Source organism: Poeciliopsis prolifica, unplaced genomic scaffold (assembly GCF_027474105.1).
Source record: "Poeciliopsis prolifica strain line A6 unplaced genomic scaffold, Auburn_PproV2 SCAFFOLD060, whole genome shotgun sequence".
Lineage (NCBI taxonomy): Eukaryota > Metazoa > Chordata > Actinopteri > Cyprinodontiformes > Poeciliidae > Poeciliopsis > Poeciliopsis prolifica.
The window spans coordinates 176,566-202,838 of record NW_026562435.1 but is presented as its reverse complement, the minus strand read 5'-3'; the positions used below and the strand labels follow the sequence as shown (position 1 = coordinate 202,838).

At 39.2% G+C, this 26,273-nt stretch overlaps 1 protein-coding gene across 3 annotated transcripts in view; it reads right to left on the bottom strand.

The window, feature by feature from the left end:
• The window catches only part of mcf2l2 (MCF.2 cell line derived transforming sequence-like 2), a 73,381-nt gene that overhangs the window by 2,273 nt on the left and 44,835 nt on the right, over nucleotides 1–26,273 (bottom strand). For 2 of the 3 annotated variants that reach the window (XM_055060462.1, XM_055060464.1), the window contains exons 23-33: nucleotides 25,989–26,129; nucleotides 22,664–22,756; nucleotides 21,660–21,738; nucleotides 12,591–12,627; nucleotides 12,366–12,463; nucleotides 10,937–11,020; nucleotides 7,732–7,821; nucleotides 7,120–7,191; nucleotides 6,689–6,799; nucleotides 5,369–5,478; nucleotides 3,980–4,071 (exon numbers count right to left, since the gene is read on the bottom strand). In XM_055060462.1, the coding sequence (XP_054916437.1) occupies nucleotides 3,980–4,071; nucleotides 5,369–5,478; nucleotides 6,689–6,799; nucleotides 7,120–7,191; nucleotides 7,732–7,821; nucleotides 10,937–11,020; nucleotides 12,366–12,463; nucleotides 12,591–12,627; nucleotides 21,660–21,738; nucleotides 22,664–22,756; nucleotides 25,989–26,129 (1,007 nt within the window). The remainder of the gene's footprint in view (nucleotides 1–3,979; nucleotides 4,072–5,368; nucleotides 5,479–6,688; nucleotides 6,800–7,119; nucleotides 7,192–7,731; nucleotides 7,822–10,936; nucleotides 11,021–12,365; nucleotides 12,464–12,590; nucleotides 12,628–21,659; nucleotides 21,739–22,663; nucleotides 22,757–25,988; nucleotides 26,130–26,273) is intronic. The other variant, XM_055060465.1, reaches the window with a different exon arrangement.

Below are 26,273 nucleotides of genomic sequence, written 5' to 3'. Positions count from 1 at the left end.
CCAAGCAAGGAGAATGTTTAATACATTTTAATACTGGCAAAGATTTAATGGCCCTACTCCTTGGGTTGCTTACAGCGTACACAATTTCCGGTAAGCTGCATCGAGCTGGCACATTACACATCAAGGCCAAACAATAGCAATTGGGTAAAAACTAATCTTGCTGGAGGCATGGACTGCAACACAGTCCATGCCTCTAGCAAGCAATCGTTTTCCAATCGTTTTAACCAAATGTACGCAGTTGAAAAATTTACCTTTGTACAGATTTACGCAAAGGTAAATCTGCACAGATGTTCACCTTGAGTCCACCTAAAATATGCATGGCCCTCCGCAGAGTGAAATATACTGGATTATATGGAGGCCTTTGATTAAAGAAACTATAACTTGTAACCAATTACTTTCTAAGTATAATGCGGCAGCTGAGGGGGGTGAACAGATCGTAACAAGAAAATCCATCCATCCATCCATCCATCCATCCATCCATCCATCCATCCATCCATCCATCCATCCATCCATCCATCCATCCATCAGCCTAGGATTATACATTTTTAATTAGTCTTCTGAGCTAAATGGTTAAAATCTCTCTTTGTTACCAAAAATAAAAAATCATGTTGTGTGGTGACAATCTAACTTTACTAGCAGAATGTATTATGTAGCAGGACAATGGATTCAATTGGCATTCACCAAAACCAGATTTTTGGGTGTGGTTAAGTCGTTGTAAGAGCACAGACTCTCTGATAATAATGACCAACCATTACATCTGATCCAATCAACATTCTTAAAGAAAACCCAAACATGCTTTAAGTTCCCTTATTAAACTAGAATCAGTGAGCTGAAAATGGTTGCAGGTGAAAATTAGAGGTGATTTGTTGCAAGAAATAATTTTATAATTTAGCTTGGCCTTTCTTTTCAAGCCAGAGAACATGCAAATGTGGGTGCAGACATTTTTCCCTACACTGACCTTTTGTGAATTAATGACAATTTCATATGGCTTGAGAAGGTTAAGGTTTTAATGCATCATTAGTGTACGCTCTGCTGCCTCCTCCACTCAGCCACTAGCAGGCCTCAGCCCTCAGATCAACATCACTCTGAATATAAAGGAAGATTCAATAATTGTGCATGACTTTGATGTAAGTCTTTCTCTATTTGGCTCATATTGTAAATTAGTATCGACAATGTGTTTGAATGGGTTAGTGATATGTGATATGTACATATATGTATATCAACCTACAGTTACAGGAGCAAACACAGAGTACACTGGATGTACAACACTGCATATGTTTAATTTGGCTTCTGTAGTGTATATACACCCAAACACACCGAATCACAAGTAGCATATTAAGGAAAACAAAAAAATATGAAGAAAGCTCTCCACATGCGGATAGCATAAGTTTGGTGCACACAGCAGAGCACTATCAGTTCCGCTTCAGTTGATTCAATAAAAAAAAGAGCCACGGAATAGAGGGACTTATGAATTCTTCATGCTCCTCATGGAGGCAAGACAAGTACGAGTGAGAGAGACCTTTTAAAAGCCCATAGATGAAGACGACAGGAGACAGTCTTAAGAGCTGAAATATGTATGAGCTGATGAAAAATGAGAATAGTTACAACAAGTCAAGCTTTTATCTAACAGAGTATCAGTTCCCTCCAAGTCCATGTAGCCCAAAACAGTCTTTCAGCTAGACTCCAGACACCGCTTGTTCATAGAGGCAGAGCCTCTATGAACAAGCTAACATGTACACTTAGAAGGAAACAGATTAAGTATTCATTAAAAGTGACTTTGTTGTACTCGCCTTCCACAATTTGCATTGGAGACCTTTAAAAACAAATATTGTGTCAGATTGCTTGATCATAGTTATGAAGGTCTGAAGAGGGAAGTTGCTGCTCTGTTCCTTCCTCCTTTTCATTATAGCTCATTAATGTGATCAAATTTGTCAGACTCCTGTGCATCTATTTCAACTACTGCTGAGTTTTATAAGTGAGGCAGCCATATTGGATAACAACAAACCTCCAACTGGTAGGGCAGGGGTCCTCCAATCCAGGAGATTTGGTGTCCTGTCATTTTAACATACGTCTGTTTCAACACAGAGACGTGTTAAGTTAGAAAATCAAATCATTAGCAGGACTAAGGAGATCATCCAACAATTTGATTCAGGTGTGTTAGAGCATGGACACAGGTCCAACAACATGCCATGGAGAGTTGCAGGGCTCTCGTTGGCCTGGATTTGAGGATGTCTATTCTAAGGCACGTCTGTTCTTTTTCCAACAACAAACTCTGTCCCAACAAAAATAAAACTAAATCACCTTATTCAGTCAAGTAGCCAATTGCTACAAAGTTTCATGTACAAGTGTGCTTTTGTTTTTATACCATAACACTACTTTTGTAACTGTAGAGTAGTATTTTGTATGTATTGTAAATCCACATGAAACAAATGATATTCCAATAAAGATTGAGCAATTGTTCAGCTCAAGCCGAACTAAGAAAATGAAAGAATCTCACCAAAATTGAGTATCAAACAGCAGAGACTCATGTTGTACCACCTAATGGAAACAAGGCATAACACTGCCATCCCTGGAGTCAAGCATGGATGTGAAGACATCTACAGGCATTTTCTGACAAGTGTGGCGTAAGCCAATAAGTGGGGTCATTTACGTAAGGCTGAATTTTGATAGACAAGACAGCAATATGCTGTTATTGTTACAGGGTCGTTGGAGCTGTATTCTCTGAAAATGAGTCTTAATAGAGGGTTTATAAGAATGCCAGTGCAAGGGACGTTGCTCTCCAAAATGCCTTCCATATCGCCCAGTTTTTGTAGTGGTGGTGCATACAATAATCACTGAGCAACAAAACGTCAGAGGTGCACGTCCAGGCTTTGAGGTAGCACGGAGTGGCTTCTGCTTTCTCTGCCCGATTCAACAATAATCTTTAAACATCGCTCTTCAATGTCCCTCAAACAAGACACTGAAGATGAATAAAGAATGGATTTTCTAGCATATCAGTTGAAACATAAGCAAAGGAAAAAAAACAGGAGCTGTAGTAGACAGGGGTGCGGATAGGGGGGAAAAGTTATGACAATTCCAAGGGCCCCTGACCAACAAGGGGCCCACCACAATTTTTTTGTTGTTGTTGTCGTTCAGAAAAATAAAAATAAAAAAAATAGGGGAAATTGAAACCCCCCTGAATCTGCATGACATGATTTGTCCCTGCTTGGAGAGCTTGATGGTGACGGTGTTCAGCAGCAGTCAGTGGAAGACAAGAACGACTGAGGCAGTTACTATGCTGTTCAGAAAAATAATAAAGTAAGGTTTTCAGAAAATAGAGAGACACAGAGAGAAAAAGGTAAAAGTGTCAATTTGTAACCCAGTTTTTGTCAGAGAGGTGGGCAGACTGTGTGAGATTATCAACCGTTCAGCAGTTAGCTAAGCTGCAGACTACTACTTGCCTCTATCTTACTAACATTTAATGAATTAAGCAACGAAATTACCAACATATTCATATATTTAACTTGCACCTGTATTTTTTTTTACCACATTTAACAACAGATGAGTCAGTCAGCAGCAGTTCTGACCCATGTCCCTCCTGATGAGCCTCTCCTAAGAGAAATTAAATGTAACATTTATAAATTTGTTTTTAGAAATAACCAATCAGTGGCAGGAGAGTTTTGGTGCTGTCAATCACAATCCCATGCAGCTGCTCATCCTCCTCCCCCTGGCTCTGTGCTATGCTGTCTTGGTTTAATAAGTTATTTCTTTTGATGAAGAGCATTTTTGTTAACCTTTTAGTGTTGATATGTTGTCTCCCCTCATTAAAATAACCTACCATAAGAGATGATGCTTCTGTTGCTAATTAAGCACACTTGCAGAATTAGGATGGGTTCAAACAACTGTTCACTTTATGTAGAATAAAAATATCTAGAGAGCTTTGCAAAGGTAAAAAGTGAAAAGACACACTTTTACATTCATTGAACTGGAGTAAATTTACCAGTTTCCATTTTCTCCTTCCTCCAGAAACTGGAGGTCCTTTGCTTCAGATGACGCGTATGTCAGCTGCACCTGGTATCGGCTGCTGCCACCCTGCAGGAACATATGACTGTCAAATTCAGCACAAACCACAAACTGATGAAAACTGATCCAGCTGAATTCAACACTGAATAAAGACAGAAACACCTGCGATGCAAAAAGTCAGTCAGTCAGTCCATCCATCCATCCGTTCATCCACATCCATGATGTAATAAGTTGAATTTTATCAAGGCTTCAACATGTTTGAATCTTTTTTAATGCAGGAACAATATCTGTATTAAACAGACACTCCCAAATTTTTAATATGTTGTTTTCCTTTAAGATTTCCCATTCATGCCTACATTTGAAATGTATAATATACAAAAGATTTTACTTTAGCTTTCATTGCAAACATTTGACTGAAAGCTTAAAAGTGAATGAACCACTACATCCGAGGACATCAATATGTGTAGATTTCTTATGTGACTCAGAAGAATTCTATTGACTTAGGAAAGGACAACATGTTTACCATCACTGGTCAGCAATGTTTGCAACCCAGATTTAGTCCAGGTTAACAAAATTCAGTTAGAGCCACAAAAGCTACATGAAACTAATTATTTTTACATCTGCTATTGGAAATGTGTTCATATTTTTAAATTAAAAAAATTTATTTTGTTTTTAGGTTTTAAAAAATATTGAAAATCAAACTTTTATATAAAGGGATTAAATACATTTCTTCAATGAAACATTTAATTTACATTGTGAATTATGTCAAAAAAGGCTACAGTTGCAATCAAAAGACAAGCAAAAATATTTCTTACTTTATTGGTGTACATTTTTGCATAAATTGCATGGAAAAACTGCTTCAACTAACATTATTAATTACGTTTAGATTAAAAGAAAGGTTGTTTAGCATTGTCTAACAAAGTTATTAAGATTCACAAAGAAGAGTCTTAAGAGCCACATGTGGTGTCAGAGCCACAGGCTGCAGACCCTAGCACCAGATGTATGCCGGTAGAATCCCTTCAGCCCTTCATTCCTCCCTCATTTCTTAAATGTCAAGTAGTCAGTTGCTGCTGCTAAGAAGACACACGTCTAGGGAACTAATTAAGCAGTAGAGGTGTCCAAATTAAGGAGGTTGCGATACATTTCAAAGAAATGAGAAACCTACTGATGATGGTGACTGACTGGAAAAATGTAATGGATTATGCAAGAGCTATCGAGCATCAACAATTGAACAACGAGTCCCTCAAAGCTACTTTTTTTATATATATAAAATTACATTTGGAATAAAAATGTTTTCACCTTATAATTCTTTAAGTTTCATTCTACTATAAATAATGCTGAGTTAAGCTAAGCTAAGGTCACATACATTCTTATTGTTGGCTTCGTCCTCAGAAGAGTTGGAGGACTCCTCTCCGCTGGACGGAATTGTCTCAAAGTCCTCTGTGTCCATGGAGAGGAGACGTCTCTGGGTCCAGCCTAATGACACACCAACAGACATTAATGCTTTTCAAGCAAATGTTACAAATGAGGGGGGATACTGCTTTAGAAAGGTAAGATGGGTTGTGTGAGCCTGCAGCTGAGAATCAACAGAAGTTAATCTGCTGAACAAATACACTCAGGACCCAAAGGGAAGGCTCCCAGCTAGTCAGACAATGACCATAGCAATGGAAATGATATTAAAATTGACATTTTAGCCATATGTGTCACAATTTGAGGTTGTTGTTAGTGAGGATAAACATGCAGTGAATCCAGATTGTGGTGTGAATTGATGGTTTTAATGAAATCCAGAAGAGTACAAGGTCCAGGCAGCACAGGTGAGTGAAGGCAATAGCTTTGACATTGGTAGTAACTGTTAATAACTCAACAGGACTGACAAAACCATGTGACCAACAACTTATGACTTAAGACTAGGGTACAGCACAAACAAGAGACACAGGTGGGATAAATACACAGGGAAGGTGATCAGGGGAAAGGGCAATCATGGAAAAGACACAACAACACAGGAACTAATTAACATAAAAACACACATCCCTACAATATGAAGCAAGGCCGTATTGGTAGTTTATGAAACTTTTCAATTTTAATGCAGAACTACATTTATCGAAGAAGACTTTATTTAGTTTTAAATATTAGTGGCAGAATGACTGTCAGCTAATTTGGATGGCTGATGCAGCCAGCAGATACAGCTCTTGTCATTTTGCATATTAGTGCAGATGTAGGTTCAGTCAGAAAATAGCAACAAATTAAAAAAATAAATAAATAAATTAGTTAATTAAAATAATTTTGATCACAAAAAGCAACTTTCCTCAACACACTGTAAAACTGTTTAAGGGGTGAGCAGCACAGGGGAAACCACTGCTTCTTCTGAATAAACACATCTTGTTTCAACTTAGTCCCGTATTTTTCAGACTATAAGGCGCACATAAAATCCCTATATTTGAAAAAAAAATTGGCAATGCAACTCATTCCAAAGTCTAACATTCAACATATGACTCCTCTACTCAAAAATTCTGAAAGTTGTTGGTGCTAACATAGCTGACTTGAAGCAATTTGACATAAAACCATTCCAGAAAGGCTACCATAAAGTTTAAGTATCAGGGAATTGATATGAATCTGTCAGGACATAGAGCTTAAAGTCAGTGATAAAAGATGTCCTCACAAATATCTCCATGCGTCCTGTGGTTACCTGGCTGTGAGGTTGATCTGGGGACAGCTGTTTTGCTACCAGCATCACCAGCAATGCTGCTGGTCTTGCACTGCTGCTTTCCGCCTGCAGCCATCGCACCACGTAGAGTATCTGCAGGGAAGCCAAATCTTTTACACCAACCTTAGCAAATAAAAACTCCTTTCATAGCGAGGTTGGAGCAGTTGGAAAGTGATCAGTTCAATCACAAAAAGCAGCACTACACAAAATACCCACAAACTGAATAAAATAAAAATAATCTCATGCAGCGACAAACATCTCATCTAGTTTGCTCTTAATTTGATGCTCGTGCACTACAAAATTCCCAATTCAGGCAAAAAGTATAGACATAAACAACCATCCACAACATAAAATGCCACCACCAATCACAACATTTATCAAGCCTCAGCAATATGTTATGTTTCTTCATATACCTTCATAGCCAAATGGAGTGGGATCACTCTTTATCTCGTGTCTCTTGCTCTTAATGCTAGCAGAGAGGGGACCTGGGAAACAAGATGCAACCAGAAACTTCTTCAGAAACTAGCCTATTACAAAGGAGAGAGTATGAGGTAGCCCAGGAATATCCATTAAGCTCCTCTCACATATTACAGATTTAATATCGGCCAGTCAAAAGAGGAAGCCTTGGTTCATTTACACATTTAATAATGAGCATTACTAAAAACAAAACAAAACACATGACTCACACACACTGGAGAATTAGTCCAACTATAACGAAGGACAAAAAAATCTTTAAAAAGAAAATCATGTTGAGTCATTTTCTTGTCAGAAAAAGAAGGTCATGTACTGAAAAGTCTTCATTTGATGGAAATCTACAAACATCTTAAAGTTAGGTGGCATTGAGAAAGTATTTCAATCCCATCTAGTTTATGTCTCATCAGTATGAGTGTTTACTGGCTATGGAGCGATGTGCAACACTCTGCTACAACCCTCTTCTGTCAGTAGCATGTCAGTTATAAGTAGCTAACCTCACATTTGTTTTGCAAAATCTTAACACAAAACACATAAACTCATCAACTCTGTACCTTTGGTGAGTCGCATGGCAGAGGAAGAGGAGGTAAGAGAGGAAGTGAGAGAGAAGCGTCTAGTGACTTCTGCCTCTTTTACAGTGGGTTCTATGACAGAATAAGAAAGAAGGAGAAAGGACAGGAAAAGGTAAGAGAAGGCAGCTAGTGAGATCCATGTTTGCACATAAGCAAAGAGCAAAAGAAACAACAGACAAAGTTGGGATGAAAAAACATTGTGTGAGAGGACACAAGTAATGTAGGGGTTATTATTTAATGTGCACTGAAACATCTTACATATGTCTCCATGGATACAGTTGTAAAAGCTTAAAATGCAACAAAAGAGACTAAAACAAATTGATGTATCGAAGAATGACAAGAAATCACGAGTCAATGGTAAGTTATTCATGGGGCATAAAAATTACAATTGAACAGTAAAAGAAAAGGAATTCCAGCTGAGATTATGCAAATGAACTGCTTGTTCTGAGAAGTTTCTCACATTTTACATCCATGACAAGTTGAAGGAGACATCGCAACACAATAAACACGATAAAGTCGGGACTAAGTATAACACTTCACAAGCTGCCGATGTGGGACTTGCCAGAATCAGTGTCAACTTGTGATGCAACACCACCGCAACATGACAGAAGAGCAGCTTTCAACTATCTTAAAGGGAGTTTTCAATCAGATGACAAGACTGTCACCTTGGGACTTCACTCAGACTGATTTGAACTTCCCCCTTCAAACAAGCAGGTGGCCCTCACTATTGGTAGTGATTAGAGGGTGAAGCAAAACACTCAATTCGCAGTGTGACTGTCATTCTTTCTGCAGGCCATAGAATGTGTCAGATGGGGTTGGATGTTGATCTCAACTCCCGCCACACCTTTATCTTTCCCCATCATTAGTGTAATTAGGAACACATGACTTGAAATGACCTGACACCCAATGTTGGGGCTGATTTCAGGCAATGGTTTCCTCCCAAAATGTTAATGCTAGACTAGTGGTTTATTTGACATGGGTGATATGGGCAGGCGCCCATATCACTCATGTCCAGTGAGGCATGAGTTCTTGGAACATCCTCTCACATATGGTGCGCACACACCTTGCTTATAAGGGATCAATGTTGCTCTGAATGTTGTTCGTTCAGAGGGCCAAACAGGTTGGCACTGCCCCTGAATGCACTTCAACATGTCAGGACAGCTGGAGTACAAGAGGGTGACATTTAGTTCTCAGATCAGATCTCTATATTTTGTTACCAGCCATCTGATATATATCAACCATATGAAATATGAAATCTTTCTAAAATGACTGTAACGGAGTTGGAGAGGGAAAGGCTTAGAGAGTAACGTGAATAGTTTTGTTTCTATCTGAAAAAACATATTTTTAAGACATAAAATGTGGAAAATGGTCAGACTCAGTTACATATCCTTTAAATCACAAGCCTAAAACATTTATTTCTAACTGCTCAGTATTTTCTGTTGAAGTCCTGCATAGTTTTCTATTATTTAGGGGTGCACCGATTACAGTTTTCTGGCTGATTGCCAGTCTTTTAAAAAGCTTAACTTGGCGATTCTGATTTTGGCCAAAACCAATTTTTTTGTCTGAAATTTTGCTCACTATAACAAGAAAGTTGTAGATTTCGCAACAGTGGGGTAACTATTGCTAATTGTAAATGTGCAGACATGACTTGGTGTCTGCACATCAAGCCATGGTGTCAATCAAGCTATTTTCACCAGAGAGCAAAAAAGGATTGTGGTTGATTCTTAGATCTTTGCCAAGCTAGATGACATCGGTGAATAAGATCAGCTTCACATGTAAAAATCGGCCAATCACCGATCTCCCAAAATGAAGAAAATCAGCACCGATAAATTGGATGACCGACAAATCGATGCATCTCTATTATTATTATTACTACTATTGTTATTGTTGACCTAGTTTTTTAAATGCTGTTTTTATCACCTTAAAAACTCAATCCGATAAGTTAAATTTGGCCGATATTAAGGGCATTTTGTGAAAATTAAAAATAACACAGAGTGTGTAAACATTTCAAAGCCAATGTAAAGCTGAATGAAAATATGTAACAGACTTTCCTGCCATGTCTCTGAAGGAAGTGTCTTGCTTTTGTTGCTATCTTTGCAAAAAGTTTATTTTTACAGAGAGTGGGGTGTAGTTCACAGTGTTTTGCTGTGTCATGACAGGGGACATTGCTTACTGTTGATGTTACTGTTTGGTTTCTGTTCATATAAAAAATGTCAAGGCTCTATAAGGGTCTCCAACTGGTAAAACAGTTATTAGAGACATAATTAGGCATCTAGTGATGACTTCAGTTTCAAACATCCCACATCCTAACAGGTGAGTAAAGCATCTGCAGACACTAAGCCATGTTATCTTTGTGCGCTGCTTTCTCTAATATTAATTTTCAATTAAATGATAGGCAATAATACAGCATGGGGAAGAGCTCGTTTCTTCAAGTGTTCCACTCATTTATTACTTTTCATTAAGTTAGTAAAATGTGTAAGGTCCAAGAAACGCTATAGCCTTTATTTTCCAGGATGCAAAGACAAACTGATAGGATTAAATTAATAACCAATACTCATCATTATAATTAAAGGACTGTGAGATTCTTTGTTTCTAGAATGTGTCCTTTGTGTGAGATGTTTTCAGGAGGCAATGAGCCTGCTAAATTGGAAGCAGATGGCCTGACAGGGAAAACATCAAAGACTGGGTCATGGTTTATGACCCAGAGACACAGAGACTTAGAGACTATGGGAACTGCGCTTAAGACCTCGGATATGCAAAGACACGAAGTATAAGACAGGTAGTATAAAGACTTGTGACTCTGTGTTTGGGCAACTGGGTTTTCTGTTTGCCCCTACCCTAGTTAACAGCTGCTAATCCATGTAACTGGAGTTCTCAAATTTCAATAAAAGGCAGAGCGAGGAAAAGATACTTCAGAGTGTGGGTTCAAAGACTAAGATGGACATGTCTTTGGCTTCTCTCTTTGTTCTTTTGAGTGTAAAAATCTTGAACAGTCTTTCTCTCTTTTTCCAGTGTGTGAGAATGTCTAAGTGAATAAACCTGACACAAACGATGACATTAAAAACAAGAACAAGAAAGATGCTGTTCAAGACAATAATATGAGATATAGATATAAGATGGAAAGACAGGGGGCACAATGAAGAGGATGGTGCAGACATAGATGCCTGTGTTAATGATGATGTGTTACCTGCTGGAAGAGACCTCCTGTTAGAAAGTCCCTGCAAGGTGAAATGCTTCCGAGTGTTAACAGCTGAGTGGGCTGAAGAGTCAGCTGGGCGGCAAGGAAGAAAAGTTAGTAAAGCAGGGAAGTTCCATCACCAGCAGTCCTCAAGATGTGAAGTGATTGATAGACTATGACAAAGACCTGGCACTGGACCTCAGCGGTGGACTATTAGTGTTATAGCACTATCAGTGTTTGCTTAGAACCTGCATTTCACATCAATACATTATACTCATTTTCAAATACAGATTCCAGTACCAACAAGGTTGGTGTTTGATAGTTGACAGCCCAATATCAGAAACACAAACATGGTAAAATATCTAAAAAACAAAAATGCAAAAGAAACCTGGCCTAAACTCATCCCTGACAATGGATTAGTGTTTTGGTGTAGGGTCCAAAAGTTGCATCTTCTCTATGGCACACGAAAGGTGTTTTTCAGGAACTTTTATTTCCCTTGGTAATTTTTGCATTTCCACAGCAGACGCTGAATGATGATTCTTTCCACTACATCCATGAGTAGAAGAGAAGAAACTAGAACCAACATTTCTGTCACACACAGTGACTGCACTTTATAACATATACAGAGTCGATAGAAATCCATGCAAAGGTGTAACTGGAAGATATTTAAGAGGGATTTTGGGAACACAGACTTCTGTGTTTTATTATATCAGAGTTGAGAAAAGAGAAGTAATGGCTTACAACCCCACTGTTCTAGCCATATACTTAAAAGATAACATTGGATTTCAAGAGATGCTAACAGCCTAACATCCAGGTAGCAAAGATGATATTATAATCTGGTAACCTGTATTTAGTTTGAAAATTTTCAGTTACCTGTCTTGGACATCAGTTGTTAGGAAGCCCTGCCAATCCATCTCATTTGCTTTTGCCACTTTTCATTAAAACTTCCTCTGGCTGTATGGTTAGAATGAATTATAAATGATAGTCTAATATCAGTCATGTGAGCTTTTGGAATGCTAATCAGCTGTTCCCAGGTGGAAAAACAACACCTTGTTACTAGGGTTGCAGTCAGGAGCAAAATCCTTTCACTGCTCAGAGAGAATAGTTTTGCAAATAGGCAATGCCTCAACCAAATAAATTCTTAACAAAAGTCTACAAAAAAACAAACCAGAACCAACACACAACAAACCAGACTGACAGAGTAATAGAAAACCAAAAAAAAAAAAATGTATTCTTGGACTCATTTGAAAATATTGTATTAAATATCCACCAAAAAAATTATTCCAATCTCATTTTTTCCTTTTTTTCTAAACTATGTTTTTAGCATTCATGTTAAAGTAGTACCTTAGTATAAATCCATCTTTCTATAAAGAAAGAAACAATAAAAGATTGAAAAATCTAATGTTGGTAGGAACTTTTATTTAATAGGACCACTGACCTTTTTTCTGCCTCATGTTGGGACTCGGATTAGCTCTCCTGAATCCTGACTCTGGACTAGATGAATCTGACTGTCTCAGACCCATCTTGCGGACATTTCTGTTGGGACGGAAAGAACTTTTAAAAAAAATTGAAACAGGACATTTCATTGGCCTTTGTTTAGCCACAATAAGAAATAATGATCCAGTTTCTTTAATCGTTAAGACTAACGATTAAAGAAACTTACCTCATTGGGACTCCATGGCTATTGTTCTGACTGGCCTCTGTGAATCCAACACACAAAGCATTTGATTTTGCAGTGAGTTGTCATAATTCTGTATATTCTAGAATGAAACTACAAATGTTGCAAACTGCTGACTCGGCAATTAGTAGTCTAAACAAAGCATCTAAAATGCTCTTTATGCGGTTCAGCTTAGAAATACAGACACCCAAGAAGCGCCTCAATTTTCACCTTACTGGAGCTGTGTCATGGAACATTGTTTTGGGTGTTATACTTTCTTAGAGCCTTATATGAGCCTTCACAACAAGATTTACGTGCAACAAAGTGCAATATAATTCTATCCGAGTTGAGCTCTGCAGTTCATGATTATGCAGCTAAGTAAAGAAATTCTCATAAAAATGTTAGTGGCTGAAATATCAGAGACTGAACCATTAACATGCAGTTATTTTTGTAGAAGAGAGAAAATAACGCTACCAAACAGCGCAAAGGTCAGCATCCTTGTACATTCTTTTTATTCTTAAAGAAGTGTGACAGTGTGCAAATTATTAAAAAAGCATGGTATTCATGTTTCATTTTCCTTACATTGCTTTCATTTTCATTCCATTTCTGTTTTTTTTTATTTATTTGTCCTGAAAATGGTAAATAAGCTGAACAGTTAGAGATACATTTTGATGGAAATGTAACCTCAAGCATTCAAAACCACAGATTTCACTACATCATCACTTATTAATCAAAAAAAAAAAAAAAAGTTTCTGAGAAACTAATATCTTACATTTGTGCAAACTATTTTATCATTTAAGGGATTAACATTTTTAACCATGACTTTAGGTTTCATTCTTAAATGAAACCAATTTAGTGACCAATTTAAAATATATTACCTCTAATCTTGTAGAACTCTCTTTTGTTTGATAAATTTATTTGTTCTACGCAGCTATCTTGCAGTTTTCTGAACAGTCCTGAAAAGGGTCTCAATGCCAAAGTCAGTAGAGAAACATCCTTAGACTGCAAACATTTTAACAGGAGCCCTCTTATTTAAGAAACAATCTCAACTTTCTACAAGACACCATTCTGGGAGAAGAAATCTCTGGAGATGAACTCTGAAATAAACTTTAGCCCTTAGTCAAAAGTGTCGCACCAAGTGATCTGGCTTATTACCTCCCATTCCAAGCAACCAATGAGCTTGTCACAGAAATGCATACTGTGCATGGAACCATTCAACATGCTCTAAACATTGTACTCAGCAAAAAGAATGGACGTAGCAATGTTTTATTCATAAAGGTTGATTATTTGGAGATATGTGCAGACAGTGGAGCAGAACGAAGCAACGGGTGCCTAAAACGAGTAGTCATGCTGCGAATGAGGGGAGATTTATTGCTGGGCGCATGCTTGTTCCTTCGTCCATGTTTACAGCTTGTCTCACTTAATTCAGCCAAATCTACATTACTTTGCTATTCAAAAGATGAATGATGAGACTGTTAAGCCGGGCAATCATGTTGGGGAGTTGAATGTACAAGGTGTAATAAAACAGTACAAGTAATTCCGTTTTTATTTATATTGCTGCCCTTATTTGTCAGCTATTCTTTGGCTCCTACTTTTATCGAAGTGCACTGGTGGAGCTGCTACACTGAATAAGTAATATCTCAAGCACAATTATATTCCCTGTGAGGCTGGTACCCTCTGGAACTGAATTCTAACTAGAAACACAAGCTGGGAAAGCGGCAACAGAAGTCGCATAATGCTGGCAAACCCCTCAGTTGCCTTGGTTCAGATTCTGAAACCACTTCTGTTGCTGTTAGGGTACAAATACAGATCACATAGGATGGAAAGAGATTTCATCCTGTCTATATAACATGCAGACTCTGTATGCTGCCTGTTGTCTGGATGGTTGACCCTCAGGTTTCTAAACTAGCCCAGCATTAATATCACTCCTTTGAGCCTTCACTGCTCATTAGAATCACTTAATGTTGCTTGAATTTAATAACTTGCCAGCTTTACATTGAGATGTATTCTCATGTTTTGTTGTCATGGAGACGGTTGTAAATAGCCATTTCTGATCTTAATGCAGTTATTTTAAAATGCATAAGGCATATGTGTGATAAGGTGCTGACTGTTTAATTTAAACAATAATCATTATCATGATTAACCATCAACTTTTCCTCACTTTGCTACTTTTTCCTACTACTATCCATTTATGAATTAACAGAATTCATTGAGGTCATTAACTTTAACCTCTTTCTGCCCTTCCTCCTCATAGAAGCGACACCTGACCTCATATTTCTGCGACACTGTAGTGTTACAGAGAAAGCTATAATTGCTTAAATTTTAAGCTAATTTTATTTTGCTCAAATTGTCGTGTGAACTTTAGCAAAAGTTATGAAATGTCGCATAATATTCAAAAAATGAAAATGCGGGTTTTCATCTACTAATTTGGAATGAATCAACCAGGGAACGCAGACAATAATTTCATCAGATGTTGACATGGCTGTAATAAAGCCATGTCAACATAAAGCCAGAGAAGGCAAACTAACATGGTTTGGACTCTGTGTGGCAGAGGTCTCAGTTAGACCTGAGACCTCTGCCACACACAGGTGGACTGGAGCACAAACTGTCAGAATTTATTCAGAAACAGACATGTTTCCATTGTTTGTCTTATCAGCTGCTTTGGGAGGATCTCTCTTATAAATTGGAGCTTTCTAAATAAACAGAGATAAAATATAATAAATAATAGTATAACAAAGTTTTTCTGCAACTCTTTACACAAAGATCAGACGGACGTCTTTCACTTCTCTTTCAGGTTATTTCTTCTCAGCCTTTATGTTGGTTCTTTGTGTTTCCTATCAGCCTCCGTCTCCACCCTGGAAATGTCTTTGTGTTCCTCTCTTTAGCTGTCTCTCTCTTTGTCTCTCTCCACACATCATTCCATAATTTCCCCTTTCTTCTCTCCGCATCACTTTCAATCTGCCCTCCCTTTCATTCTCCCCCACACCAGTTTCATCCCTTTCTCTTTCTGCTTCCTCACACACTGAGTCAGAGGTGTTAATCATGCTCACGCTCACTGCACTGGGGCTCCTGAGCCTCCTGCAGCCTTGGCTCTGCGGGCTTCATGACAGCACTGCCATACTATTAGGCAGTCTGCTCACACACAGGAACAGGGACACACACTCCACTGCGCACACACACAAGTTGCCAGTTGCTAAAATGTGCAGCTAACAGAGTGTGTCTTTCATGTCAGTCCTGACCACCAAGTAGAACTGTAGTCCTGCTGCAGAGACTGGACTGAGTTTGGAGAAAGTTGATTGATACGAAACATCTTTGTCTTTATTCTTGATAACCACCACAGTAATATACCAGTTGTCATAGCAATTTGCAGATGGATTATTGAATCAACAAAATCCTATTGTCAGCAGCAAAAAAGCTTCACACCACTAACATCAGAACTGGAAGTCCATTTATATTATGGAAGAAATAATGAAAGCCCAAAAGGTAGTCATTATTTTTACCTAATTTTTGGCTAAATAAAGAAAAGTTTGTAGAACATTTTTATTTTCCTTCTGGGGAATAAACTATAAACATTTTATCAACTGGAAAATAACAAACCCAGAAAATTAAATGACTATAAATGTCAAGGCAAATGTTAAATACTACCTGCTATTTATTGTTGTGCAGGTAAAAGAGAAAAAAAAATCACAATTATGTTTTTGGGGTATTTCATTAGGGAAAAAAAATGTTGACCCCTGAATACTTTCAACTTAGGGATTTTGGTTCTTTGTGCAAAAGAGTTTGGACTCCTCTGCCCTGAGTGAGACCAGAACACCCAGCGGGACTAAAGGGAATGACTAGTAGTAATAACAGACTTTAGCTGAGAAACATTTATTTCAGATGTAAAAGCAATGCAGAAAAAATACTGAAGGCTGTTTAGTTAATTAGATAAAATATTGTTAAATGGATGTTGGCGTGTTGTTTACACTGTAATGAATCCAGGGTAGAAGAGGAATGCAAGATTCAATGAAGCTGGGTCTGTCCAGCCACAGGATGGATCACCAGAACAGATCAAAATCTGTTTTGTACAGGTCACCAGATTCTCTTATTAATTGACAGGAATATACTGAATAGACAAACATGTAAATATGGAAAGACATTACAACTGCCTTAAGATGATGCTTCGCAGTTGTGTTATTTACTTGTGGAGCTTTGTTTGAAATTTTGCTAGGTGTCTGAATGACACCACATCCATTCCTACGGTGGCAAACTTCTCTGCAGAGTGTAAAACTCAATTCAACTTTTTATTAAATTAGTTTTTGTATTATTTTACGATTTTGCAACCATCCTAAGCCTCCAGAGTAAAGAGTCAATGTCTCAAACTGACTCACATGGCAGGAGATGATGATGTTGCACTCCTGTGTTTACAAAAGAAAATCTAATTGATGCTGAATATGCAGCAAGTTTGTATCAAATATGAAACTATTGTGCACTCAAGAACAGGATGATTATGAATAGGTCTGAACAAGACTTCTTGTCTAGCAAACTTGTTTCCAGCATTGTGTACATTCTATCTTGCAGTTTTTTTTTGTCTCCTCAAAGGAAAATGGTGAGGATATCACAATGAAGTAAAAAGCAGAAGTGGGGCGTCACGTGGCACAGTGGTTACAGCGAGCCACCACACACCTCAACACTCTTGTCCTCAGTTTCTTCACCCTCTCTCTTCTCTCCCTTCCTATCAGATTACTTGCAAATGAAAACCACTGAAGCTGAAATAATTACCGTATATATATATATATATATATATATATATATATATATATATATATATATATATCAATACATAAGGCATCAGTATATCACCCGAGAGGGCGGGGTTCGAATCCAGTGTGGGTCCTTAGGCAAGACCCTTCAAGCTACTGCCTACCTCATACCATGAGAGATACTAAGTTGCGTAACATGCCGGCTCAGACGTCGCCCGGCCAAACAAGGTCTGCGTCAGGTGTTGGGGAACCAGAGCACCTTGATGACAAATGCAAATGGGCTACTGGAACAAGACGGAAATGGGCGAGAGATGAAAACGTGGATCTGTTGGAATGCTACTACTCAAGTAACCCTAGTGAGAGAGGTTACATGCAAAGACTGGGGAAGGAATGGTTACTTCGACATCCCCAGTCAACACTAAGCGCTAAACAACTAGTAGCTCAGTGTTCCAACATCCGCAAATGGCAACTGCTATCACAACTTGAGATTGACGAGATACAACACAAATGCTACGGCAAAAGGGAGGAACCCGGATGTCAGAACTGTGGGGACTTAACTACAAGTCCCCACCCAGTGAGGGGATACACGGCCCCAATGAGCAAAACAGAGCTGAACGAGACAGCTGCTGACCTGAGAGAGAGAATCATGACCCGAATGACAACCAGGCCTCCTCGGCGCCAATTACAACGGCTGAGTGAAGTACCATCAGAAAGTCTCATTGAGAATGTGAATGCAGCATTGAGAACGATCCCTACCAACACCATAACAGAAACCAATGAGCTGATCTACAACTCAGCATCAGTGATCCTTGAGATACTTGGCTATAAGAGCAACCATGAGACCCAATACCCACCATGGAAAAGACGGTTAGAGGCTAAAATCAAGGTAACAAGGAGGGAAGTGAGCCAACTGTCAGAGCTCCACAAGGGTACAATGAAAAGACCAGTACCCAGAAAGTACAGGCAGATGCCCATACCTGAAGCACTTGAAACTGCCAAACAGAGGCTCCAAGCCTTGGCCAGCCGCCTAAAGAGATACACAAGGGAGAATGAATCCAGAAGGATTAACCGGCTCTTCTCCACTCAACCAGCTAAGGTGTACTCTCAATGGCAGGGTAATAACAACAGAGCAGACCCACCAAGGCTGGAGACTGAACAATACTGGAAAGGCATATGGGAAAGGGAGGCGTCCCACAACAGCAATGCACAGTGGTTGATCTCTCTACGAGAGGACCACTGCAACCTCCCTGAGCAAGCCCCGGTAACCATCACTGTGACAGATGTTCAAGAAAGAGTCTCAGGTATGAAAAACTGGACAGCACCAGGGCCTGACATGATCCATGCCTACTGGCTAAAGAAACTCACTGCTCTCCATGAGCGACTGGCAGGCCAAATGAACCAGCTGCTACAAAGTGGGACTCACCCTGAATGGTTAACTGAAGGGCGGACAATCCTAATCCAGAAGGATCCATCAAAGGGTCCAGTCCCACCCAACTACCGACCAATAACCTGCCTCTCCACAACCTGGAAGCTCACGTCAGGCATCATAGCGGCCAAGATAAGCAAACACATGGATAAACACATGAGCACGGCACAGAAGGGTATCGGTGTAAATACCAGAGGAGCCAAACACCAACTCCTCGTAGACCGCACAGTTGCCCGAGACTGCAAAACCCGACACACCAACTTGTGCATGGCTTGGATCGATTACAAGAAAGCCTATGACTCAATGCCGCATACTTGGATCATTGAATGCCTAGAGATGTATAACATCAACAGGATTCTGAGAGCCTTCATTGCAAACTCGATGAAGCTGTGGAAAACCACGCTTGAAGCCAACTGCAAACCACTTGCACAAGTGTCCATCAAATGTGGCATATACCAAGGAGATGCTCTGTCCCCGCTACTGTTCTGCATAGGCCTGAACCCCCTCAGCCAAATTATCAACAAGACTGGCTACGGATACCGACTCAAAAATGGGGCCAACATCAGTCACCTCCTCTACATGGATGACATCAAGCTGTATGCCAAGAGTGAGCGAGACATCGACTCACTGATCCACACCACCAGGATCTACAGCACTGACATTGGGATGTCATTCGGACTAGAGAAGTGTGGTCGGCTGATCACAAAGAGGGGGAAGGTGATCCGCACAGAAGGAGTCTCACTCCCACAAGGAACAATAGCAGACATAGAGGACAGTTACAAGTACCTAGGTATATCACAAGGAAATGGCAACCTCGATGAGACCACAAGGAAAGGAGCCACAGCTAAATACCTCCAACGAATAAGGCAAGTCCTGAGAAGCCAGCTCAATGGCAAGAACAAAATCCGTGCGATAAACAGCTATGCCCTGCCAGTAATCAGATACCCTGCTGGAATAATCAGCTGGCCAAAGGAGGAGATAAAAGCCACAGATATTAAGACTAGAAAGCTACTAACCATGCATGGAGGGTTCCATCCCAAATCCAGCACCCTGAGACTGTACACGAGCCGCAAGGACGGAGGCAGAGGACTAGTGAGTGTGAGAACCACTGTCCAGGACGAAACAACTAAGATCCATAAATACATCAGGGACAAAGCCTCAACAGACAATGTGCTCAGTGAATGTCTCAGACAACAGGGAATGGAGGTTGAGGTGCCAGAGATACCATCATGGGAGGACAAGCCCCTACATGGGATGTACCACCAGCAAATAACCCAAGTGGCTGATATCAGTAAATCCTACCAATGGCTGGAAAAAGCTGGACTCAAGGACAGCACAGAGGCCCTCATCCTGGCCGCCCAGGAACAGGCCCTAAACACCAAAGCAATAGAGGCCCAGATCTACCACAACAGACAAGACCCAAGGTGTAGGTTGTGCAAGGAGGCCCCTGAGACAGTCCAGCACATCACAGCAGGGTGCAAGATACTGGCAGGGAAAGCGTACATGGAGCGACATAACCAAGTGGCAGGCATAGTGTACAGAAACATCTGTGCAGAATATGGACTGGAAACCCCGAGATCAAAGTGGGAAACACCCCCAAAGGTGGTGGAGAACGCCAGAGCTAAGATCCTGTGGGACTTCCAGATCCAGACAGACAAAATGGTAATGGCGAACCAACCAGACATTGTCGTAGTGGATAAACATCAGAGGAAAGCCGTTGTGGTAGATGTAGCAATACCAAGTGATTGCAACATCAGGAAAAAGGAGCACGACAAACTGGAGAAATACCAGGGCCTCAGGGAAGAAATGGAGAGGGCCTGGAAGGTGAAGACCACAGTGGTACCTGTGGTCATCGGGGCCCTCGGGGCAGTAACCCCCAAACTGGAGCAGTGGCTACAACAGATCCCAGGAACAACATCAGACATCTCAGTCCAGAAATGTGCAGTCCTTGGCACAGCCAAGATACTGCGCAGAACCCTCAAGCTCCCAGGCCTCTGGTAGAGGACCCGAGCTCAGAGGATAAGAACCACCCGCGGTGGGTGAGAAGGGAATTTTTATATTTTTTTATATATTTTTTTTTTAATGGAAGTAATGTGACATGTTTGTTCAGACTCAGGATGATTTGGATGAATCTAGAATTTGTCCTGAATCCAATTTGGAAAAAATCTTATTTGTGCTGTTCAAACTGATATTAAATTCAGATTTGGATTAAAAAAAAAAATTCAAATTTGAGCCACTTTAGTCTTGAGCCACAATGTGACCATTATTAAATCAAATTTGGTTCACCTTATTCATACAGCACCAATTTAAATGACACTAAAGTTGGTTTAAAAAATTTTATCTAAATAAACTTCATAGAAAAGTTTCCTTAGATACTTTTCTATCTAAGATTCCACCCACATTGCTTTGAATCTAAGTATATTGCTTAGAACCTGCTTTAAAAACCAGATTGCACCAGGTAAGATTAATTTTATTATAAATGTTCATTTTGAGTGTAAATTAGCAAATGTTGTAAATAATGTTTTCCATACCATATGTTATTGCCCAGTTCTGACAAACATGTATTTACTGAGGAGTTCTAATTTTATATTTTGCAGAAGCTCATTTGACAAAGACCTAACACATGTCCACTATGACAGAGTGTGGCTGACATAATAAACTCACACCAACACAGATCAGCTACAGTGCTCACACACACACTGTAGACCAGTCTAAATACTGATTTTAAAAAAATGTTTGATATGAAACTGGAATAATTGGAGGAATGTTTGTCTTGATTGTTCAACAAAGAAACCTGTCAGTATTTAAAAAAACAGTATAACAAGTGTTTTGAAGCTATGTAAATCAAATCTAATAAACAAAGAACAGAAACATTCAAAGTAAGCCATTGTCGGTGTGTGAATGTACCTCTGCATGCTTGTAGCTGGCCTGTAAGAACTTTACGGATCTCTGACACCCACATATTCTTCACATCCATTGAGGGAGCCTTGGGTAAAAATATTTACAATACATACAGATCAAGCACACTGGCAACAAAAACCTGAAAACACCAAAATGTGACATTTGTGTCTGGAAGGGAATCTGCATGGCACAACGCTGCCCTCCAGCGGAGAACTGTAGAAAAGACATGATTAAATTTTCCATACCTGCTCTTAGAATTTAGTTGGTTTCTGGCTAAATTTAAACTTGCTTCGATTTATCATTATGTTTTTGACACTTTTTTATATTACAAAATATATAAATATTGTTTAGATCTACTAACAGCATCTAATAGAGTAGATTTACAAGTTTTTCAAAGTAAAATTGTACTTTTAAAAATGAGAAAACTGGGGAACTTAACTTTTTTGTTCTTCATTCAAATGCCAACTAAGTGTTTGTAGTTATTGCTGCAAATTAGAATAATATATGTGGGTTTATTGTTAATAAAATGCAGTAACACTCTCTGCACAAGCAGCCCTCGGACGTAGCTGCAGTTGTCAGTCATGAAGTTGTAATTAAAAAATTTTCATTATTCGGTTTGTCTTGTTGACTCTGAAATAAAGTAGAAAAGATTTTATAGCTCAGGGTTTTTTCAAGGTTGTGAAGAAAGCAGGCTAATGACTTTAATTTAGTTTTGATATGATAAATGGAATCTGCACAACCTTTTTCAAAAAATATCAACTGCCCATGCACTTTTTACTGGGCTTACATAGGGAAATATCTTACAAATATTTACGTAAAATTGTGCATAAATTACTTCAGTTGCAAATGAAAATTGCAAGTAACCACAAATTTGCAATCCCCCTGGTGACCTTGAGTACAGTCACCAGGGGGATTTAATTTGAATTTTTTTTTTACCTCAGTTACACATCTAAAGTCAAACAAAACTTTGAAAAATGTCATAAGCAAAATTTGTGCAACTCCTAACATACCTGGATTATGTAAACTTCTTCTCTGCCATTATACCACACCTCAAACTTTTTGTTGTCCCCTTTGACATTTTCTGTTATCCCCACAGAGCTCATCTAGACAGCAAAACAAAAGAAAGCATGAAGGATACATGAGCTGCAGTTCAGTTAAACCAGTCATATTCATCAGCATTCGTCACAAACCTCCAGACTTCTTCATCTTTCCATTTACTTTGTAAAGGACAGTTTGGCTGTTTTGTTTATTATTGCCATGGTATAAGAAGTTCACAAGTCTGTTTATCCTCCTTCTAATGGGAAACACGTTTTTCATCTATAGATGTTTTGTATAATGTATGCAGATTTGAGCTAAAACAATTTGTAATAACAGCAAACCTGAAGCAGACTGAAAGCAAAATCACAGAGATCAGCTCAGAAACACCCTGTAAAATCTGCAACTAGTTTAACTGGTGAAAAAGACAATGTTAAAAATAAATGCTAAACTTTGTATGCTGGTTACTGTGTAAGAGTAGTTTCAACTGCCAATCTCCACCATCAGGTATGTCTCCCAAAAGTTGGATGTAAATAGTGATGGGAGATGAGTAGGGCTTGCATCCCGACAAAGCTAAGTTAATATTTTAATTGTTTCATGAAAGGAAAAAAGGGATGAATGTAACACTGACATTTTCTAAATGATCCCTGGCCTGCACACATAAGGATTGTCAATATTATTAATAACTGGAATATTTACCAAGGTTCAAGTTATTAATAACAACCACTAGAGATCTCCATGTTTCCTTTCTTCAGTATTTCTAGTTCAAGATCATTCCTTTAAATCAGGTGTTACAGAGCCTTTTCAATAAATCAGTTTTTTCACTAAATTCAACTAATTACATCCTCACGTCATAAACACACAGTTTATGACTTACTTTACACGAGTGGAAAGGGATCATGAAGATGCACAGTCTTGTATAAACTTGCCTCTTTCTCAATAATTCCAAAATAAATTTCATGGGGGTACACATTCCTGAGAGCTTAGGGACCTCTGAAGCATCATCTCTCCACAACTGTGTCTCAGTTATTGCTTTGGTATTAACCGAGACACAGTTAATACCACTGCATCTTGATTTGATTGGATCTTTGGTAAGGCATTCTTAATCCCTATTGGATGAGCCTCTCACATTGACTTCTTGTACATTTTATGGTTTTTTGTTTGTTTGTTTTTAACTAACTTGCATCTTACAATTTGTTTTTAATTGTAACGTGAAATGAGATTGCTTAGTCTGGCATTTTAAAAACACTTGAATATTCAGTATAAAGTTTATCATTACTGCAGTCAACCTGATCAGAAAACTGCTGTAATTACCTATTATTGTAGTTTGCTAGTGAGCTGTCATTGCTGCACATCTTCTTTTTTGTAATTTTTCCCCCCTTTTTTTCTCCCTTTTTCTCTGTATTTTTTTTGAAAGTAGGCTGACAGGAAAGAGGGGTCGAACCCGAGACATCGAGGACTAAGGCCTCCATTATGTGAACTGTGCTAAATCCCTGCCCCCCACCGTGTTCGGTGGGGGGCAGGGGCTACGCATCTTCATAGAACAGTGGGATGTTATACAGTTAGGGCCAGAAATATTTGGACAGTAACACAATATTTGTGAGTTGGGCTCTGCATGCCACCGCATTGGATTTGAAATGAAACCTCTACAACAGAATTCAAGTGCAGATTGTAACGTTTAATTTAAAGGGTTGAACAAAAATATGTGATAGAAAATGTAGGAATTGTACACATTTGTTTACAAACACTCCACATTTTAGGAGCTCAAAAGTAATTGGACATATAAACATAACCCAAACAAAAAAGTTTTTTCTCAATATTTTGTTGCAAATCCTTTGGAGGCAATCACTGCCTTAAGTCTGGAACCCATGGACATCACCAAACGCTGGGTTTCCTCCTTCTTAATGCTTTCCCAGGCCTTTACAGCCGCAGCCTTCAGGTCTTGCTTGTTAGTGGGTCTTTCCGTCTGAAGTCTGGATTTGAGCAAGTGAAATGCATGCTCAATTGGGTTAAGATCTGGTGATTGACTTGGCCATTGCAGAATATTCCACCTTTTTGCTCTGATGAACTCCTGGGTAGCTTTGGCTGTATGCTTGGGGTCATTATCCATCTGTACTGTGAAGCGCCGTCCAATCAACTTTGCAGCATTTGGCTGAATCTGGGCTGACAGTATATCCCGGTACACTTCAGAATTCATCCGGCTACTCTTGTCTGCTGTTATGTCATCAATAAACACAAGTGACCCAGTGCCATTGAAAGCCATGCATGCCCATGCCATCACGTTGCCTCCACCATGTTTTACAGAGGATCTGGTGTGCCTTGGATCATGTGCCGTTCCCTTTCTTCTCCAAACTTTTTTCTTCCCATCATTCTGGTACAGGTTGATCTTTGTCTCATCTGTCCATAGAATACTTTTCCAGAACTGGGCTGGCTTCTTGAGGTGTTTTTGGGCAAATTTAACTCTGGCCTGTATTTTTGGAATTGATGAATGGTTTGCATCTACATGTGAACCCTTTGTATTTGCTTTCATGGAGTCTTCTCTTTACTGTTGACTTAGAGACAGATACATCTACTTCCCTGAGAGTGTTCTGGACCTCAGTTGATGTTGTGAACGGGTCCTTCTTCACCAAAGAAAGTATGCGACGATCATCCACCACCGTTGTCTTCCGTGGACGCCCAGGCCTTTTTGAGTTCCCAAGCTCACCAGTCAATTCCTTTTTCCTCAGAATGTACCAGACTGTTGATTTTGCTACTCCAAGCATGTCTGCTATCTCTCTGATGGATTTTTTCCTTTTTTTCAGCCTCAGGATGTTCTGCTTCACCTCAATTGAGAGCTCCTTTGACCGCATGTTGTCTGGTCACAGCAACAGCTTCCAAATGCAAAACCACACACCTGGAAACAACCCCAGACCTTTTAACTACTTACTTGATTACAGGTTAACGAGGGAAAGGCCTTTTGAGTTACTTGCAGCCTTTGGAGTCCATTGTCCAATTACTTTTGGTCCCTTGAAAAAGAGGAGGCTCTGCATTACAGAGCTATGATTCCTAAACCCTTTCTCCGAATTGGATGTGGAAACTCTCATATTGCAGCTGGGAGTGTGCACTTTCAGCCCATATTATATATAAATTGTATTTCTGAACATATTTTTGTCAACAGCTAAAATAACAAAACCTGTGTCACTGTCCAAATATTTCTGGCCCTAACTGTACTTCCAGGACACATTACTGGGCTCCATCAATGAAATAAGAAACAAGTTTACAGAACTAATCAAAGTGTTTTAGTCCACTTCTGTCTCTGACCTTTAGCGAGTGCTTAAAGCCGTAGGATGGGGTCTTCTCATGTCCCTCAGTGTTCTCCTCCCGTTTCTTACAGAACAGTAGCATCTTATCATACAGGAAGAGGTGCCTCTGCATAGGCTTAAACCTGGCCAAGTCCTTCACCTGAAACCCACAAATCTGTCTGTTACTTTCTTACATGTGTATTTTAATCATCAATTATATTTTAACTTTTTAATTTAAACAGAAAGCAAAAAAACAAAAACTACATATCCATCATTATCTGCAAAATTCAGTTTTCTTAACTGC